Genomic DNA, 19,803 nt, shown 5'->3' with positions numbered 1-19,803 from the left:
GATCTCTCTCTAGTAAGCTCTTAACCATGATTATGAACGTTTTATATAGTGAGTATTCCAAATTTGTTTGGAAAACCTCTAACAAAGCCTAATCCACCAAGGCACCCATATTTGTTTTAGTATATATAAAAAAAGACTCCAGAAACTAGTAGTCTTCCACTTGGCTTCAACAAGTTTAAAAGTATCGATGATAACACGATGGTTGTCGATGTTTGCCAACTCGAGAACCACACAAGTATTAGATGTTGGAGTTCATCTGGGAACAACGTATTGATCATATTGTAACTCACAATTTAAATTCGGTAAACAGATGAGTTTTACAGAGTAATTAATGGATTGATGATACTCATGCGTGGTCCATGAAATTATAAAGTAGCAAGTAGCTTCCATTTTTTACTCGTAAGCTCATTAGTTTGCCTAATTGTGAGGGTTATGAAAAAATCATAGTTACCACATGTACTCCAACATTTAATAATTGTTATGTTTTAAGGTAGACAAACATCAAAAACGACAACTTTCTTATTGTCATCAACACTTTTATGCTTGGTGAACCGAAGTGAAATACTACACTATTTTCTTGTGTTGATAAATCATATACTATATTTTAAGCATACAATATCATTGCAAAAGCACAAAAACTAAAATATTATAAAAATGATCAAATCCACAAAGACAAAACAATTGCACTACGAATTTATGAGAGTTGAACCTAGCTTACTAAAACATGATTTCTTCTTTTAGTGAGTCGGTGATGAAAACTGTAAATAAATAAATTAAAAAGTGAGTACATAAATTATGTAAAAACCAGTGAGAAAAAAAGATTCTTGCATTAGAGTATCGTTGTGAAAATATAGACTACAACTCTACAAGAAATAGAAGGGAATCGAAAGTAAACCATTTTGAGAACGAAAATAATGAATTTATAACCAATTTTCAATCACAACATCAGTTACAATGTTTAACAAAAATTTTGTTTGCTAGGGAGTTCCTCATCTATGTTTGTTTAGGAAAAACTAGAAAAAAAAATTAAGAGTAAATTAACCTAGCTAATTAAGAACATAAACTAGGTGATAAATAAATTTTCACCATCTGATCGGATCTTGATGCTCGGGTTTTGTTGGATGTCATGAATGGGAAGACCGTTCGTAGGTTAACTTCTCCTCAACATATATTTAAATCATCATTGCCATCAGATTTCTCTGTTTCAATTCTTTTCAAAGTCGTCTCCTTTATACTTTCATTTCTTCAACGTGTGAGCATGAGTCTTGAGATTATCACAAGAAACTCACAGCTCACTGATAAACCTCAAAAACTCAAGAGATGGTAAGCTGTTTAAGAACGGCTTAGAAACTGTTTAAGGTTGTGTTCTTAATTTTTATGGTCACAACTAAAACTATCTCATGTAACCAAGACACTCTTAATTCAATATTTTTTTTTGTAGCTAATACAACTCATGTCAAATATTAATTAATCTGTGACATCAAAAAAATTCGGATAACTAGAATCAATCTATATTAAAACTCAATAAGGAACACAGATATCTAACCTATCAGATAACTCCACGTGTCGTCTCCTCACTCCTTCTCTAATCCTTCTGAAAACTACACACAAGATAAACCTTCTAATCTTCACCGTCGATCTAATCACAATCCAATATATCCACCGTCCATTCTCATCTTCCCCAAAACCTTACCTTCTTCTTCTCCTCCCACCTCTCTATCGTCTTCGAGAAACCACAAATCTCATATCTCTCTCTCTCTCTCTCTCTCTACTCTTTCAGGCTTCAGCAATGGCGTCTCTACAGCAAACTCTATTCTCTCTCCAATCAAAACTCCCACCATCCTCCTTCCAAATCGCCAGATCTCTCCCTATGCGAAAAGCCTTCCCAATCCGAACCACCGGCGGAAACGCCGCCGGAGCGAGAATGTCAGCCACCGCAGCGTCAAGCTACGCGATGGCACTAGCAGACGTCGCGAAGAGAAATGACACAATGGAATTAACAGTCACAGACATCGAGAAGCTCGATCAAGTCTTCTCAGATCCAACGGTGCTCAACTTCTTCGCGAATCCGACGATCACCGTCGAGAAGAAGCGCCAGGTCATCGACGACATCGTGAAATCTTCGTCGCTACAGTCCCACACCTCCAACTTCCTCAACGTCCTCGTCGACGCGAACCGGATCAACATCGTGACGGAGATCGTCAAGGAGTTTGAGCTGGTTTACAACAAGCTCACGGATACGCAGCTGGCTGAGGTTAGGTCGGTGGTGAAACTGGAGCCGCCGCAGTTGGCACAGATCGCGAAACAGGTTCAGAAGTTAACCGGAGCGAAGAATGTGAGGGTTAAGACGGTTATTGATCCGAGTCTTGTGGCCGGGTTTACGATCCGGTATGGTGAATCCGGTTCGAAGCTAATTGATATGAGTGTGAAGAAGCAGCTTGAAGATATTGCTCAACAGCTTGAACTTGGTGAGATTCAATTAGCTACTTGAAATTGAATTTGGAAAACAAAAAATTGTATAAGAGAAATTGAGAATTACTCACCTTTTTTTTTTGTGCAATTTTAAATTTTTTTCTCTTCTTCTTCTTTCTTATTATTAATCAAATCGTATAATATACTGATGATATATAATAATAATTCTGAGTTTATCTCCATGAGTTTTGGTGTTGATGTTGGTTGGACCGGGTAGCTAGAGAGATAGACAAAAGCTTATGTGATGGCATAATACAAGAAGCCTCAATGCCTCATTAGCAAAATACTTTTGAGAGTTGGTCATGTAAGCTTCTACATTTGTTTGCCTATTTGCGACTACTTTAGACTCCTGTGTCTACGCTAGCGCTAGATATTGTCGGTTCACATATTGAGGACAAAGATGTTAAAGATTGTCTCCCACATAAAAATGATGTTATGCTGATGATTGAGGATTTGTAGAACTGCACGAAATAGTCGATCCAGAATTAATGCCCTAAAATGGGTTTTTTTTTTTCTTTCGAAATCATTAGGAATTTTAAATTACATCGACTAAACACGAAACAGAATTGTAAATATTATCCAATGAGAACACAGTCAATTTGGCCTACTGCTCATTCGATTCTACAAACAATCCAATTTACCCAATATATTACTTATCAGCAACATATTCATCTATATTCATGCAACAACATTCCTTTTTCTTTTCCATTTTTTCAGTATCGACTTGAAAGCTAGTGATAGGCTAAGAGTGCCAGTAGCTTTCATGAAAAGGAAGTTGAGGACTAAGGGAAGAAGGGCAAAACAATGGGGTAAGATCAAAAGTGGCTAAAGAAGTATAAACTTTGGAATCAAATGTTCAAATGTTCCTCAAATCGATGCCGGGAAAAACATCCAGTCCGACGCAAGCGAGCTCGAGTTATCCTCCCAAACGTCTCCGCCGTCTCCCTCGTTGGAACAGCGAGTCAACCAACACGATACTGACCTCGCGTTCATCAAGGAGATGCTGCACAAGATCCTTCGCAATCAAACTCTTGGGGTAATCTCCGACGCTACCGTTCCTCCGGGGTTTAGCAGCCCAGTACCGGTGGCTCAATACCAACCCACTACGACGCCGATGAACAGGTCTAGCAGTCAGCCTACCGTGGGGATTCTTCAGAACCCAGCTCAAGAATCTCACCTCAAGCCGTCGACTTTACGGTTTCAGACTCCACCACCGGAGCAGCAAGCAGTTGTGCAAGGTTGTGTGCCGGAATACCCTAATCGTCCGATGGAGTTGCCTATTTTCGAAGGTAAGAGCCCTGAAGATTGGCTTTTTAGGTTGGAGAAATGTTTTGAGAATAGGGGAACACCGGAATATGCTAAGATAGATCTCGCTATCTCGTGTCTTACTGGTTCATCCGTTACTTGGTGGAGGATGGCATACGGGAGACAACGGATTGGTAGTTGGAAGGATTTTATGGATAAGTTCAAGGTTAGATTCAAACCAAGTAGAGGGTTATCTGCTTTGGACCAGCTTATGAGTATTCACCAGAAGGGAAGTGTGGAAGAATACCGTGAGCAGTTCGAGGAGATAGCAGTGGAGCTTCCACACGTTTCTGATGATGTGTTGGAGTCAGCTTTCCTCAGGGGGTTGCGCAAGAACATAAGGGACCAGGTGGTTCGCTGCAAACCTTTTGATTTGGCTGAGATAGTAGACACTGCAAAAATGATCGAACATCAGGAGAGTGAGAACACTGGCCTACAACCAAGAACAACTGTCAGATCTTATTATTCTCCTACACACGGTCAAGGAGTAAACTCTTCACGACCTTCGGACAGCTACCAAGGAAAAAGGCCTGTGGAGAACAATAAGGATTTCCCGAAAACAACTGGACGACAGGAGGTTCGAAACACCAACCCCTGTAGGAGCTGTGGAGATAAATGGTTTCCGGGACATCGTTGCAGACCTCAGCAGAAGTTGAAGTGTTTAGAGGTAGCTGAGGAGGATGAGCAGTATTGCGATGCGGTGGAGGTTCAGCAACCTCAAGAAGTGGGGGAAGCTGACGTAGAAGAAATACAGGAGTATGAGGTTCTTTCTCTCAGCTCTATGTCAGGACTCACGGACGAGAAATCTATGAGGATGATGGGAAAACTGGTGGACCGTGATGTTGTCGTTCTGGTGGACTCTGGTGCCACAAGGAGTTTTGTTGATTACGGGTTGGTTATGGAACTAGGTCTTACCATTGCAACTACACGACCTTTTGGAGTACGAGTGGGAGGAGGACGGATACTAAAAGGAAAAGGGAGAGTTTCAGGAACCCTTTTGGGAATCCAAGGTGTAGAAATAATGGAAGAACTACTGGTCATTGAGCTTGGTAGCACAGACGTGGTATTGGGTTATTCATGGTTGGCAACACTTGGGGATACTCGGATAAATTGGCTGAATAGAACCCTGAGCTGGAAGATTGGTGTTAGGTGGGTTACAATCGTGGGGGATCCCTCCTTAAGCAAAGAACCGATATCTCTTCGTTCCATGGAAAGAGTTATTCAGCATAAAGGGGAGGCCTATCTGTTGGAGTTGACTACTCTGTTTGAAGGCAAGGAGCCACTAGACAAAAAGATTCCTGAAGTCGCAGTAGTTCAGGAACTTGTGAGCAGATTTCAGTCAGTCCTTGAGATGCCTCAGAGCCTACCGCCACCGCGTAATAGAGAGCACGCTATCAACCTTCATTCCGGTACCACCCCAATCAACTTACGTCCTTATCGATACTCATTCGTCCAGAAAAATGAGATTGAAAAGTTGGTACAAGAAATGATGGATGCCCAAGTGATCAGACCAAGCGTTAGTCCATATTCCAGCCCCGTTCTGTTGGTGAAGAAGAAAGACGGAGGTTGGCGGTTCTGTGTGGATTACAGGGCGCTTAACAAGGCTACCGTGCCAGACAGATACCCCATCCCTGTCATCGAAGAGCTGCTAGATGAATTGCAAGGAGCAACAATTTTTTCTAAGCTTGATTTGAAGTCAGGATACCACCAAATTCGTATGCAAAGCAGTGACGTGGAGAAGACTGCTTTCAAGACGCACCAGGGACACTATGAATTCCTTGTGATGCCATTTGGTTTAACAAATGCTCCCTCAACCTTCCAGAGCGTCATGAACGATCTGTTTCGACCATATCTGAGGCGGTTCGTATTGGTATTTTTCGATGACATTCTGGTATACAGTCCAAACTTACAAGAGCACCTGAAACACTTACAAGTGGTACTCAGCTTGATGCAACAACACAAGTTCTATGCTAATGCCAAGAAGTGTTCGTTCGGTAACTGTGAGGTGTCCTACTTGGGCCACAAGATATCAGCAACAGGAGTGTCCGCGGATCCTGACAAGGTCGAGGCTATGCTTCAATGGCCTACACCTAAAAACATTACAGAGTTGAGAGGGTTTTTGGGTTTAACTGGTTACTACCATAGGTTCGTCAAGAACTATGGTCAAACGGCGAGACCTTTGACTGAATTGCTTAAGAAAGGAGGTTTTGAATGGTCACCGGAGGCAACCTCCGCCTTTCATCAGCTCAAAACGGCAGTGACCAGCTTACCCATGTTGGCACTCCCAAACTTCAATCAAGAGTTTACGATTGAAACTGACGCTTCTGGCATAGGCATTGGAGCAGTGCTATCCCAGAACAAGAGGCCAATCTCTTTTCTAAGCCAGGCTTTTTCCTCCAAAGGCAGAGTGAAGTCAGTGTATGAACGAGAACTGCTCGCGATTGTGTTGGCTGTAAGTAAGTGGAAACATTATCTGACCGGACCAGAATTCGTGATAAAGACAGACCAAAGCAGTCTTAGACATCTCTTGGAGCAGAAATCCATATCATCAGTTCAACAGAGGTGGGCATCGAAACTGATAGGGTTGAATTACCGGATTGAATACAAACCTGGGGAGGAAAACAAGGTTGCAGATGCACTTTCAAGGAGACCCGTGATGGAGGAGCTGCATCAAATTACTTTGACCGCACCTTTGAATCTGGACAAAGAAGAGTTGTTAAAGGCGGTCAAAGCAGATAAAGAACTGGGTGAAATACTGTCTGCTTTAGAGAACAAGGTTCCGGTGCCACAAGGTTACAATCTAGAGAAGGGTATGCTGTACAAGAATGGGTGCCTTGTTGTGCCATGTGGATCTCCCTTCATTCCAAAGTTGTTGGAGCAGTTTCATGCGAGTGCAGTGGGAGGACATGAAGGTGCTCTGAAAACATTCAAGCGACTCACACAAGAGGTTACATGGAGAGGAATGAGGAAGGATGTGGTTGAATACATTCGCAAATGTCAAGTCTGTCAGGAAAACAAGTACTCGACCTTATCACCTGCAGGTCTTCTCTCACCTCTACCAATTCCTTCTCAGGTCTGGACAGATGTGAGTCTAGATTTTGTCGAAGGGTTGCCCAAGTCGAAAGGATTCAACTCAATACTGGTGGTGGTTGACCGTCTGAGCAAATACGGCCATTTCATCGCTCTTAAACATCCTTTCACGGCAAAGATAGTAGCAGAAGCCTTCATCAGAGAGGTAGTGAAACTCCATGGATTTCCTGAAAGGCTGGTTTCAGACTGAGATCGAATCTTCCTCAGTAACTTCTGGATAGAACTGTTCAAGTTGCAAGGAGCGACTCTCAACCGTAGCACTGCATACCATCCTCAATCAGATGGCCAGACTGAAGTGGTTAACAGGTGCCTTGAAACCTACCTTCGCTGTTTCACTAGCAGGAGACCGACTGGTTGGGCACAGTGGTTTCCGTGGGCTGAGTTCTGGTACAACACATCATTCCACTCTGCCATACAGAACACTCCTTTCTACGCAGTCTATGGTCGTGATCCGCCAAAACTGTTGCGATATGGAGACACTCCTACCCCTAACGCTTCGGTGGAAGAGTTGTTGACAGATCGAGATAGTTTGCTGGTCGAATTGAGAGAGAACATGGAACTTGCTCAGTATCGAATGCAGAAAGAAGCAAACAAGCATAGAAGGCAAGTTGAGTTGAGTGTTGGTGATTGGGTATATCTCAAGCTGAGGCCTTACAGACAGAGTTCCGTGGTACAGAGGAAGAATGAGAAGTTGTCGCAGAGATTTTTTGGCCCCTATAAGATTGTGCAGAAGGTAGGCAGAGTTGCGTACAAACTCGATCTCCCTGCTACCAGCAACATCCACCCTGTGTTTCATGTGTCACAGTTGAAGGTTGCAGTTCCGGCTCCATATCAAGCGCAGGCTCTACCTCCTATACTGACTCCTGATCTCGAGTGGGCTACAGAACCGGAGACACTGTTAGACATTCGCAGGTCATCTCAGGGAACCGAAACAGAGGTGTTAGTGCAGTGGAAAGGGCTACCAAATGGGGAATCTACTTGGGAATCACTCACAGGTCTGATGGATCAGTTTCCAAACTTTGATCTTGAGGACAAGATCAGTCTTCTGCGGGGGAGTATTGATAGGCTAAGAGTGCCAGTAGCTTTCATGAAAAGGAAGTTGAGAACTAAGGGAAGAAGGGCAAGACAATGGGGTAAGATCAAAAGTGGCTAAGGAAGTATAACTTTGGAATCCAGTAGAAGGTTCTAGTTTAAATAAAAGAGCATTATGGTGTGTGTACCAATGCGGTGTCGTTTAATAAGTAACCCTATTAAGGGAAGTTGTATTTAAAGAGGAACCTATGTTTAGGGTAGGCATCACATTAATAAACCTAAAGTTATTTCTCTCCTTATCTATCTCTCCGCCGTATTCGGCGCATTATCACTCTCTCTTACTCTCTTCTTCACTGTTCCTTTGTCATTACTGTTCTAGTTAAGGCCTCGATCTTAACAGCTAGCTATCTAACAATCTCATGTGCAAAAGAACTCAAAAATCAAAACAACCTTAAAAGCCAAACAAATCAAAATAACAAAAGAATCCCCAAGACCAAACAACCTTGAAGATTATAAAAAACAAAACTCAAAAAAACTCAAACCGTCCCCAAAGGTCACTTATCTTTATGTTAGCATTCCGTTCTTTTCTATTCACCATTTCAATTTGAACTTTCTATATCAGCATATTGTGGTTAAGATCAATACCGCATACTGTACATTTTACCGATAAACGCTATAACAATTTTTTACATTAAACATGCTCAAAGGCCAAGGAAAAAAATCATAAATCATTTTCGGTAGAAAAAAAAAATAAAAAAAATCTATGTTGTTTACTAGGCTCGGCCCAAATAGAAAGCTTTGTGTAATGGGTTTGCTTTTAGTAAGTACTTTATGAATTTTATCAAGAAAGCGCTAATAGATTTTGCATTCGTGATCAATATACATTTTAACGTTTTAAACCACTAATGTATGTCTACTTCACAGGTGTGAACGAACACTTAATGCCAACGGTAGGGTTCACAAGCCTTGGCTCTTCGTATTCTTAGCCAAAACTTCGCCTTCCCCATAACGTTTTTAATAGTAACATTTAATTTTATATCTCAACCAACCCTTCCTCTCCTCTCTCGACTCTCTATATAAACAAACCCTCATACCTCCCGTGTTAAAGCAATTTAGGAAAGACAAAAAAATAATTATACTAATGTGTTCCAACATATCTTCGACAATTCTTCAGAGTTGGAGAGAGCGTCCTCCTTCTACCTACTCTATCAAAGTTAAAAACGTCTCCCAATTCGAGATCTCAACTCTCCACTCTGATGGCAAATACCAGTCCCGGCGTTTCTCCTCTGGTGATTACAAATGGTACGTGTGTTTTGAATATAGTGTCACTAGTTCCATAGATTTATACGTTTCTCATGATTCAATTTGTCCTTTAGTCTCTTTAAATGACGTATCATCTATATTATATGGGACTTATTATCGTTTATAAAAATTTTAGGAGACTGATCATATACCCAAAAGGACAATGGGAATGGCTTTATTTCAATGTATGTTGAAATAGATAGCACAAGCCTTACTTCGACAACTCCAACTGAGGTGTATGCAGATCTCCGATTTTTTGTTTTTAACAAAAAGGAAAACAAGTAATTTACTATTCAAGGTATGTATGTTCTTGTTTTACTATGTTTATTTGCTTTGGTTCTTGGTCTATGAATTTTCCGTGTATATCCAGATGTGGAATCGAGGCCGTTCAATTCACTAAGAACGATGTGGGGATTGTCGCAAGTGCTTGCCCTTGGTACATTCAATGATCGTGAAAATGGATACATCTTTGATGGAGTTCACTGTGAGTTTGGTGTTGATATCACTGTTGTTCCACCTCCAACCAAATGGGAAATCCTCTCTTTTGATGAGGATCTTCCTTATCCAAAGTTCTCTTGGACTGTTAAGAATTTTTCAGATATAAAAGAGAATCCTCACACATCAGATAGCTTTTCAAAGGGAGGAAGGGAATGGTAAAAGTACATACAAATATGATACAAGAAATCTTTGCTTTTAACTTTAATGACTGTTGTGTTATTGTGTATAAGAATGTTAACAAGTGTCAACTATTTTGTAGGGTTGTAAAGTTGTATCCCAAGGGCAATTCTCCACCAGATGGTAAATGTTAACGAGATATCTTATGCTGTTAGAATTTTCGTCTCTTCTTTGTCTGCGAATTTGTTGGCTAAAATTATAGCTAAAAGTGTTATGTGGGAGGGATGTTTTAACTCATACTTGGCAATTGGAGGTCTGCCTTGGTTTCATAATAGCATTAGCATCGAAGAGAAACGACGCTCTTACTCTGTTTTTGGTGGAGTGCTCACACTCTTGTTTCCTGTTTACATGCCTTTATTGCAATGTTTTTAAACCCGATCCGAAAAACAACCCGGACAACCTTCTGGGTCACCAGGTCGTCTCGGTCCGACCATAGGTCACATATTACTGAACTTCAATATATATCATATACATATTTATGTTCATACTTTAGTTTTATGAATATACAAACAAAAATTTGTCATATCTATCAGTTATTGACTAGTATATATTTTGGAGTAATAAGTATATTATTCTATTTAATAAGAACAACAAAATATAATTGGAAAATATCATAATATTAATAAAAACAATATTTCTTACTATCTTTCACATAAATTAACATAAAAAAAAATTGTGACTGAACAAAAAACAGAAGGCAGCCACGTCACTTGCACTCAAATTTGTCCCACATCGTAAGAGAAGGGAGGAAGCAGGACATGATTTCAAGCCCTGGGCGTTCGGTTTAACCGATTTATTCGGGTCGGTTTGTTCGGTTTTGCGNGTTTTAACTCATACTTGGCAATTGGAGGTCTGCCTTGGTTTCATAATAGCATTAGCATCGAAGAGAAACGACGCTCTTACTCTGTTTTTGGTGGAGTGCTCACACTCTTGTTTCCTGTTTACATGCCTTTATTGCAATGTTTTTAAACCCGATCCGAAAAACAACCCGGACAACCTTCTGGGTCACCAGGTCGTCTCGGTCCGACCATAGGTCACATATTACTGAACTTCAATATATATCATATACATATTTATGTTCATACTTTAGTTTTATGAATATACAAACAAAAATTTGTCATATCTATCAGTTATTGACTAGTATATATTTTGGAGTAATAAGTATATTATTCTATTTAATAAGAACAACAAAATATAATTGGAAAATATCATAATATTAATAAAAACAATATTTCTTACTATCTTTCACATAAATTAACATAAAAAAAAATTGTGACTGAACAAAAAACAGAAGGCAGCCACGTCACTTGCACTCAAATTTGTCCCACATCGTAAGAGAAGGGAGGAAGCAGGACATGATTTCAAGCCCTGGGCGTTCGGTTTAACCGATTTATTCGGATCGGTTTGTTCGGTTTTGCGAAAATTCGGTTTCTAAAAAATCCCACCGAATAGACCCGAAATAAATTTCGGTTCGGGTCGGTTCGGAAGTCGGTTTGTTCGGGTCGGTTATTGACAAAAATTTCTGTTCCGAAAATGAACCGATTTTTTTTTTATTCGGTTTTTTGTTCGGTTTACTTTTTGTAAGAAAAAATATTTACATCGCAAAAACCCAATAACAACAACCCAATTGACAAAATTAAAAGGCATAACCTAATAAAATCCCAAGCCCAATCCAAATTACAATAACAAAGCCCAAATCCATTTCAATCTAGGGTTTTTGGTTAGCCGATCGTTTCTAGCTGGTTCCGCCGTTTCCGCCGTGTGAACTGCCGTGAGTCTTTGCTTTCAAGTTCTTCACCCTCTTCTCATTGTTATCGTCAGAAGCCATCTACAAAACTCAGAAATTTTAGCATTAGATCTATGTAAACAGATGCAGAAATAAACAAAACAAAACAATAAACATAACAAAGTAATTAGGATTTAAGATTGAACTAATACATTTGGAAAAATCCAGAAGAATAAAGAAAAGAGATAAAAATCAGAAGAATAACAACAAAGCAATCGACTTGAACAAAGTTAGGGTCAGGCTTTGACTTTGAAATTGTTTAGAAGAAGAAAGAAGAACAGCTTACCAGTAGCAAATTAGAGTTTAACGAATTTAGACAAAAGGGATTCTTCTATTGACAACAAGAGACGAGTTGTAGAAGATGATGATGGATTCAAAGGTTTGGCTTTCACCATTTTTTTGCAGAGAGAAAAAGAAGCAGCCGCAGGGAGAAAAAAATGAAGGGAATTAGGGTTAATGAAACTTTAATCCTATATATATTTCGGTTTATGTAGAACCGATCGATTATGCTTTGCCGAACCGAACCGAACCGTTAACCGAATTCTCAAATTAATTTCACCGATCGGTTTTCCTTTCTTTACAAATCGGGTGCCGAAAACCAAAATTTTCGGTTTATCCGGTTCGGTTTAATCGGATTCTGCCGATTGCCCAGGGCTATGATTTCTTGTTATATATGCTCGTTTAAGTTATTTATTAATGTGCTGAAATTGACCCGGACCGCCGGTTCAACCACCCGGTTTACGGGTTTTAGCTGGATTTTTCCGGTTTTGTCCGGATTTATTAGTGTCCGGTTTTTAAGTGATATCCGGACCGGGATAGTTTCCGGTTCATGATTAAACCGGTTCGACTGGCCGGTCCGGTCCGGGTTTCAAAACGTTGATTTTAATCGATGTTTTGAAAAACACGGTATTGCCGAAGTGGCTAACTTTATCATTTAGTTTAATTAATATATGACATTAAAAAAAACACGGTATAAAAAAGTATAATTTCCTTGATGAAATATGGAAAAAAAGTTTTATAATTATTTTAATAAGTTTGATAACCAGCTTTTTTTAATAAATTTTAATTTTAATTTTAATTTTAATTTTAATTTTAATTAACATTAGATTTCAAAGAAGTATTTAATATTCAACTTGGATTTTGACATGTATCAAATTCTTTTTCACGTCTAATTTATTTATTATTTAAAGAAACTAACTTATGGTGATTCGAATAAAAATAAAAACCTATTTTAGGATATTAATATACGAATAATCAATTAAGAATGTGAGGGTTAATTAAGACGGTTATTGAGCCGAGTCTTGTGGTTGTGGCTGGGGTTTACGATCCGGTATGGTGATTCGGTCGAAGCATATTGATTGCTAGCTTGATGTGACTTGGTGATAATCAATTAGCTACTTGAAAATTTGGAAAACAAAACAAAATTTTTATAAGAGAAACTGAGAATTACTCCTTTTTCTTGTTGCAATTTTAATTATTTTTTGTTCTCTTCTTCTTCTTTCTCTTATTAATCAATCGTATAATATCTATACTAGTATTTTTGCAGCAGTTTTTGCTCAAAAATACTTTTTGGAAAGTTTTTAAATTTAATGCATTGACTTCAATATTAGTTACCAAAACTTCAAAATTAATTATAGGTAAGATTTAAAAAAATAAAGAAATTTTTTTACCTAATTCAAACATAACTATATGATTCCCTTTCATTTTTATTTGAATTTATATTTAAATTATCTTGAATTATTCTATAATACATTTAGTTAATAAAAATTCTGATTTTTTCTTGCATATGATGTAATACAAAATTTTAAAAACGGACATATATTACTCAATATATAAATTGGGCAATGGTTTAGAGTCATACTATAAAAGAGACCAAAATGATTTTGAATACAAATGAGTAGAAACATTGATTTATGAGGCATTTAAACTTTAAAAACTTTTATTTGGTTTATTCTGGTTCTTTATTTTAAATATTTTTAAAATATTAAATATGAAAAATATTTAAAACTTTTAAAAAGTTAAATATATAAATATTATACCGTAGATACACAATAAATATTAAAAAATTAAGATGATATAGTGTGAGTTAAAATATCTCGGGACGGGGTTATATAGCGGGACGAGTTTTATCGATATTTATATAAATTAAAAAATATCATTAATTTGGTATTACACGGGTAAAACACCATTTCATTATTTTGTTAACACTGTTAGTATTAGAGAATAGGCATATCTAATTAAATTGATTAAATAAATATTATGTAAAAAATAAATTATATTGCGGTATTATATGGTTTATCTAACAATTATTATATAATTACAACATATTTATCCAACAAATACAACTTATAATTTAAATATTTTAGTTATAAATAATTTTGCCCGCGGTGTACCGCGGGTCCTAATCTAGTACAGATATATATTCTGAGTTTATCTTTGTAATCGTCAAGTCTAAGCCAATTTGATATTGCGTAACAATGCATCAAATTTGAATAGAATTTTCATATAGATTGTACATCTCCGCGATGGCTAAACTGCTTCTGAACCCGTTTAACATACAATTGCATCGATGGAGGAATTGAACATAGCACTTTGAGTTGTTACAGTGTGACGTTGTTAGGCGATTTCATAAGAACATAAAAACATTAATTGTATGATTGTATCCTACCATCATATAAGCTTTGTTATCTACACTAGTATATAAGGTTTATGTACCACTCCACTCATTGCTAATTGCATCTAGATTGGATGTACATGATTCCTACCACTTTCATCACCATTCATGTTCAATGTCAATTAGTTCTATGTTTGGCCCATTTAGTTCGTTTTATTTGATGGGTTTGCTTGTAATCTATATATATCTATATATACATTTTTGGAGACATTTAGCAAATAAATCAAAGAGTTGAAACCTATTTACAAGGATGCCACTGATATTAATTATTAATTTGTTTTTTATTTAATTAATTAATATTAAGTTTCATTTTTTGAAAACAATATTTCTCATCCTAATAAAATTTCCAAAACAATCGAACCACTCCTTTTAACATTAAATATTAAGTTTATAATTAATTTAATTAATATTAAGTTTTAAATTTTACAAAACAATATTTTCTTTATACAAATCACTACTTATTTAATTGTATGTTATACTATAATATAAAACAATAAACCTCAAACAATACACAATCTAATTTCTATACTAACTAATGTATCTATATTTATAAGGTTGTATATTTTAAAAAATACAAATTAAACATTAGTTATATATTTATAATTAATCTATAAACCAAATTACTTTTTTATAAAAAAAATAGTTCTGCGGTGTACCGCGGGTGAATATCTAGTAGTTATATATAGTAAAACCTCTATAAAATAATACTTGATAAATTAATAATCTTTATAAATTAATAAATTTCTACAATTCCAAGGTGGACCAATGTAATTTTGCAGACAATTCGATAAAATAATAAGATAATATTTTCTAAAAAAATCCTTTATAAGTATATGGTCCCATAAATAATATAAATTAATAATTATAGAAATTTATCAAAAAAAAATACATATATACATTAATTTTTGTTAGTGTTTATTTATAATATCTTATTATATAAAGTTGGATTTTGAAAGTTAGCCATTAACCGGATTTTGACACGGGTCAAGTTATTTATTTATTTTTTTGTCAACCACGGGTCAAGTTACTAATCTGAGATTTTGACATGTGTAAAAGTTAATATTTAATAGGAAGGATCTGAGATTATGAAAAAAAAAATTTATAAGGAGAATATATATTTCATAAAATTCAAAATGATAACATTATTTACTTATTTTTAATTTTAAGTTATTAATTCAGCAAAAAAAAAATAGAAAAAGGATTAAGAAAAATGTACAGTTAACTATTAATTCTATAAAATGTAAGTACTCACTTCTATACAAACATAGATCGTCCCACATTTTTCATCTAACAATATAATTAATTCAAAAACACTGCTTTAAACTTTGTTTTATTGGTAAAAAAAGTTTTCATGGGAAGGTAATTTTTTCTTACTTTTTTAAACCAAAACTTTCTCCTTTTCAGTTTGGAATAGGTAAGATTAATATGTTGACAAAAAAATGTAGAATAATATATGCGTCTTCTTTTCCTAATACTGTATTTTAAAATTTATTATAGTATTTTTAGATTGCTTTATTTAACTAATATTTCCATCTTTAATTTGAGATTCATATATTACTGTTCTTATAATTTTCTATTATTTTGTTTAATTATGTCAAATTAATTTTCTTCTAATTTCTCAACCTTGATTGGTTGGTCATAGATTTTTTTTTTATGCAAACATAATTGTTACCATTCATTCAATCCCAGAGGGAGATAAAGAGTAAAACCTTATCAACCTAATTGTTGGATAAAATAAGCTAATCAAACATAAGCTTACAAACATAGATAGATAGATTGAAAAAACGTAAACCATTTTTGATAGATCTATAGGAGCTCGGAGACAGGCTACATCATGATGTGTCAAAGGCTTTGAGATAGCTAAAAGACATGAACATGTACTCTCCCCAAGGGAAGAAGGCGGAGCCAAGGGTTGTCAGAGCATGCCACTTTGAGATAGCTAAAAGACATGAACATGTACTCTCCACACATGAGTCTCCATGGTAGAGGAGGTTGGACGCATGCAAGGTTATCTCCCCAAGGGAAGAAGGCGGAGCCAAGGGTCTCTTCATGGTGGAGGAGGTTGGACGCAAGGTTCTCCATAAGGGAGGAGGGCGGAGCCGAGATTCTCTCCATGGTTGGTCATACACTATTGTGATGATACATCATTGATTAGTATACTATGTAATATATTTTTTATTCGAGAAGTTTCTTGAACCAACAATTTTAGTGATTAAAGAAACTATGCAAAGTGAAAATAAATAGACATATAATAGTTGACTTAATGTGTTTATATAGATATTTTTCTAGGTGGTGGTAAAGAATATATTTGTAACATACAATATACTTAGTTGTAAAAAAATACACCTAATGGTTGGATAAAATAGGCAAATCAAACACAAGCTTACAACAAACATTGATAGATAGATTGAAAAAACATAAACCGTTTTTAATAGATCCATAGGAGCTCGGAGACAGAGGATACATCATGATGTGTCAAAGACACTTCCACGAATACGTTGGGAAATTTAACATTAGTTACTATCAAAAGATTTTGTGACGTTGGAAAAGGGCTTTTAGTTTCATTGGTTGCTGGAGCATGCCACTTTGAGATAGCTAAAAGACGTGAACATGCTCTCTCCACACATGAGGAGGACAAAGCCAAGGTTCTCTCAATGATGGAGGAGGTTGGACGCATGCAAAGTTATCTTCCCTAGGGAGGAAGGCGGAGCCAAGGTTCTTTGCATAGTAGAGGAGATTGGACGCAAGGTTCTCTCCACAAGGGAGGAGGGTGGAGCCAGGATTCTCTTTATGGTTGGTCATACACTGTTGTGATGATACATCATTGATTAGTATACTATGTAATATATTTTTTTATTTCGAGAAGTTTTTGAACCAACAATTTTAGTGATTAAAGAAACTACGCAAAAGTGAAAATAATTAGACATATAATAGTTGGCTTAATGTGTTTATATAGATATTTTCCTAAGTAATGGTAAAGAATATATTTGTAACATACAGTATACTTAGGTGTTAAAAATACACTTTTAATGGTAACATACATAAAAAATTTGTAAGTGGGTATAAATCAGTGAATTATAGCAAAACAAAATTTATAAATAACGTACAAAAAAATTTAATATATTTTTATTAAATTTAATTTTATTTACAAAATTTTAAAACCCGCACTTCGGACGAGTCTTTATCTAGTTTTACTATATCAAAAACTTTTAGTGTTTCCTTTAAAAAATAATAATTGTTATTTTCAATTTAATTATTCTATAAAAATATTAGTTATAATGATTGAATCTTATTTTAAAATATATTTTCTGAAAAAATTTACCAAATTAAGAAAATCGCTCTGTAAATTAATAATTACTAGTTTATTCATGGTCTCAACTTTCAAGGCAATTAATTTATAGAGGTTTTACTGTATATTTGGGCCCAGGAGTGTGGAAAAAAAAAAGCCTATTCCGTTCTACTTGGTTGAGTCTCGGTCTTGGATGTTGTGGAATAAAAGAGAGAATCTACTCCACACTTATCCTTGTTATTTCCTCACGTTTTTATTATATGTGTTTACCTTGTATCTAGGAACTAGATAGATATAAATCTCTTATGGTGTTTTCCTATATAAGCTAATAAGAATCATATGAAAAGTAGTCATATAACTACCTTTGTTCTTCTAAACTCGTTTAATACGTGATCAATATTCCTAAAGTTAACGTGTTAAACACTGGTAAGGCTAGGGTTCACCACAAGCCACCGCTCTTCGTATTATAGCTTGAGCTTCGTCTTCCCTGTTATGTTATTTCCAAGAGACTAATCTTATATAAAAGCCAACGGTTCCTCTTTCTCTCTACTCTCTGGCGTTAAAGCAATTTCGGAAAGAAAGAAAAAGGTATAGTAATGTGTTCAAACATATCTTTAACAACTCTACAGAGTTGGAGAGAACGTCCTCCTTTTTCCTACTCCGTCAAAGTCAAAAACCTCTCCGAACTCGGAAGCTCAACTCTCCACTCTGATGGCAAATACCAGTCCCGACGTTTCTCCTCTGGTGATTACAAGTGGTACGTAAGGTGTATTTACTTAGTGTGATCACAACACAAGTCCCATAGATTTTCATCTTCCTCATGATTCATTATCAATATAATCGATCTTTTTCCCTCAATTCATTAATCATTTTAAATTAATGATGTATAACGTATGAAATGTTTGCAAAACAAACCTCTAGGAGACTAATCATATACCCCAAAGGGAATGACAAGGACAACGGGAGTGGGTTTATTTCAATGTACGTGGAAATAGACAGCACAAGCCTCGTTTCCACAACTCCAACTGAGGTGTATGCAGACCTCCGGTTTTTTGTCTTTAATAAAAAGGAAAACAAGTACTTTACTATTCAAGGTAATATATATATATATATATATATATGTATGTTCATGCGTTACCATTATACATGTATATATGCTTTTGTTGTCTTGGTCTATTAAGTGTCTCTGTATCCAGATGTGGAATCAAAGCCCTTCAATACACTAAGGACGATGTGGGGATTTTCGCAAGTGCTTCCGCTTTCAACATTCAATGACAATAAAAACGGATACCTCTTTGATGGAGATCACAGTGAGTTTGGTGTTGATGTCATGGTTGCTCCACCTCCAGCCAAGTGGGAAATCCTCTGTTTAGATGTGCAGCTTCCTTATCCCAAGTTCTCTTGGACTGTTAAACAATTCTCTGAGATAAAATCGGATATTCACACATCAAACTCTTTTTCAATGGGTGGAATGAAATGGTAAATGTACATATTATTATTAATATGATATAACAAATATGTTTTTAACTTTTTACTAACTTAAAAAGTATATGTACATATACGTATAAATTTATACATTGCGTTAACAAATTTAAATATTATTTTTGTAGGGCTTTAAAGTTGTATCCCAAGGGATACTCTATAAGAGATAATAAATGGCTATCCATTTTTCTCTCTTTAGATGATAGTGAAGTTTTAAAGGAAGATGAGAAGGTTTACGTGAAAGCGAATTTGAGAGTTCAAAACCCAAGTGGATCTAATCACTTAACAAGGGAGCGTACGTGATAAAACACTACTTGAATTATTATTGCTTTTCTTTAATTTAACGAGCTCATGATGTGAATTTAGTTATGGATAACCAGATCAATGCCATTCACCAATGCTGACATGATTTATTATATTACAGTTAACAGGTGGTGCGATATACCAGGCGTAGGTTATGGTTGGGATCACATGGTGTCTATAGCTGAACTTCGGAAGTCTTACTTGGACAAGGAAGATACTTTGATTGTTGAAATCGAATTTAAAGTTGTTTCCGCGACTAAATATTCTTCCTTTACCTAGTCTCTTCTTTTAGAATCATGTGTTCCAAATGCTTTTAAGTTTTTTTTTTTTTTTTTTTTTTTTTTTTTTTTTTTTTTTTTTTTTTTTTTTTTTTTTTTTTTTTTTTTTTTTTTT

At 36.0% G+C, this 19,803-nt stretch overlaps 3 protein-coding genes, 2 long non-coding RNA genes and 1 pseudogene across 5 annotated transcripts; 4 read left to right on the top strand and 2 right to left on the bottom strand.

Moving 5' to 3' along the window:
• On the bottom strand, positions 1,550–1,676 carry LOC109128421 (annotated as a pseudogene).
• On the top strand, positions 1,693–2,570 carry LOC104721851 (ATP synthase subunit delta, chloroplastic-like). The gene has a single exon (XM_010439923.2). It carries the CDS (start codon positions 1,790–1,792, stop codon positions 2,489–2,491), a length of 702 nt encoding a protein of 233 aa, XP_010438225.1. The 5' UTR covers positions 1,693–1,789; the 3' UTR covers positions 2,492–2,570.
• LOC104750511 lies at positions 7,149–8,020 on the top strand. Its single transcript, XM_010472312.1, has 2 exons — positions 7,149–7,220; positions 7,286–8,020. Exons 1-2 carry the CDS (start codon positions 7,149–7,151, stop codon positions 8,018–8,020), a joined length of 807 nt encoding a protein of 268 aa, XP_010470614.1.
• Positions 8,971–10,294, top strand: LOC104721837. The gene is made up of 4 exons (XR_757090.2): positions 8,971–9,201; positions 9,338–9,499; positions 9,572–9,854; positions 9,959–10,294. It is a non-coding gene; the product is annotated as an uncharacterized LOC104721837 (long non-coding RNA).
• Positions 11,383–12,099, bottom strand: LOC104721829. Its single transcript, XR_757089.2, has 2 exons — positions 11,949–12,099; positions 11,383–11,704 (listed from the first exon to the last, which is right to left on the bottom strand). It is a non-coding gene; the product is annotated as an uncharacterized LOC104721829 (long non-coding RNA).
• On the top strand, positions 18,158–19,689 carry LOC104750502 (MATH domain and coiled-coil domain-containing protein At3g58260-like). The gene is made up of 5 exons (XM_010472301.1): positions 18,158–18,382; positions 18,547–18,719; positions 18,822–19,104; positions 19,236–19,402; positions 19,532–19,689. Exons 1-5 carry the CDS (start codon positions 18,222–18,224, stop codon positions 19,687–19,689), a joined length of 942 nt encoding a protein of 313 aa, XP_010470603.1. The 5' UTR covers positions 18,158–18,221.

Source organism: Camelina sativa, chromosome 2, assembly GCF_000633955.1.
Source record: "Camelina sativa cultivar DH55 chromosome 2, Cs, whole genome shotgun sequence".
Taxonomy (NCBI): domain Eukaryota; kingdom Viridiplantae; phylum Streptophyta; class Magnoliopsida; order Brassicales; family Brassicaceae; genus Camelina; species Camelina sativa.
Note: the sequence above shows the minus strand (reverse complement) of the source record. Positions and strands in the feature narration are given on the sequence as shown.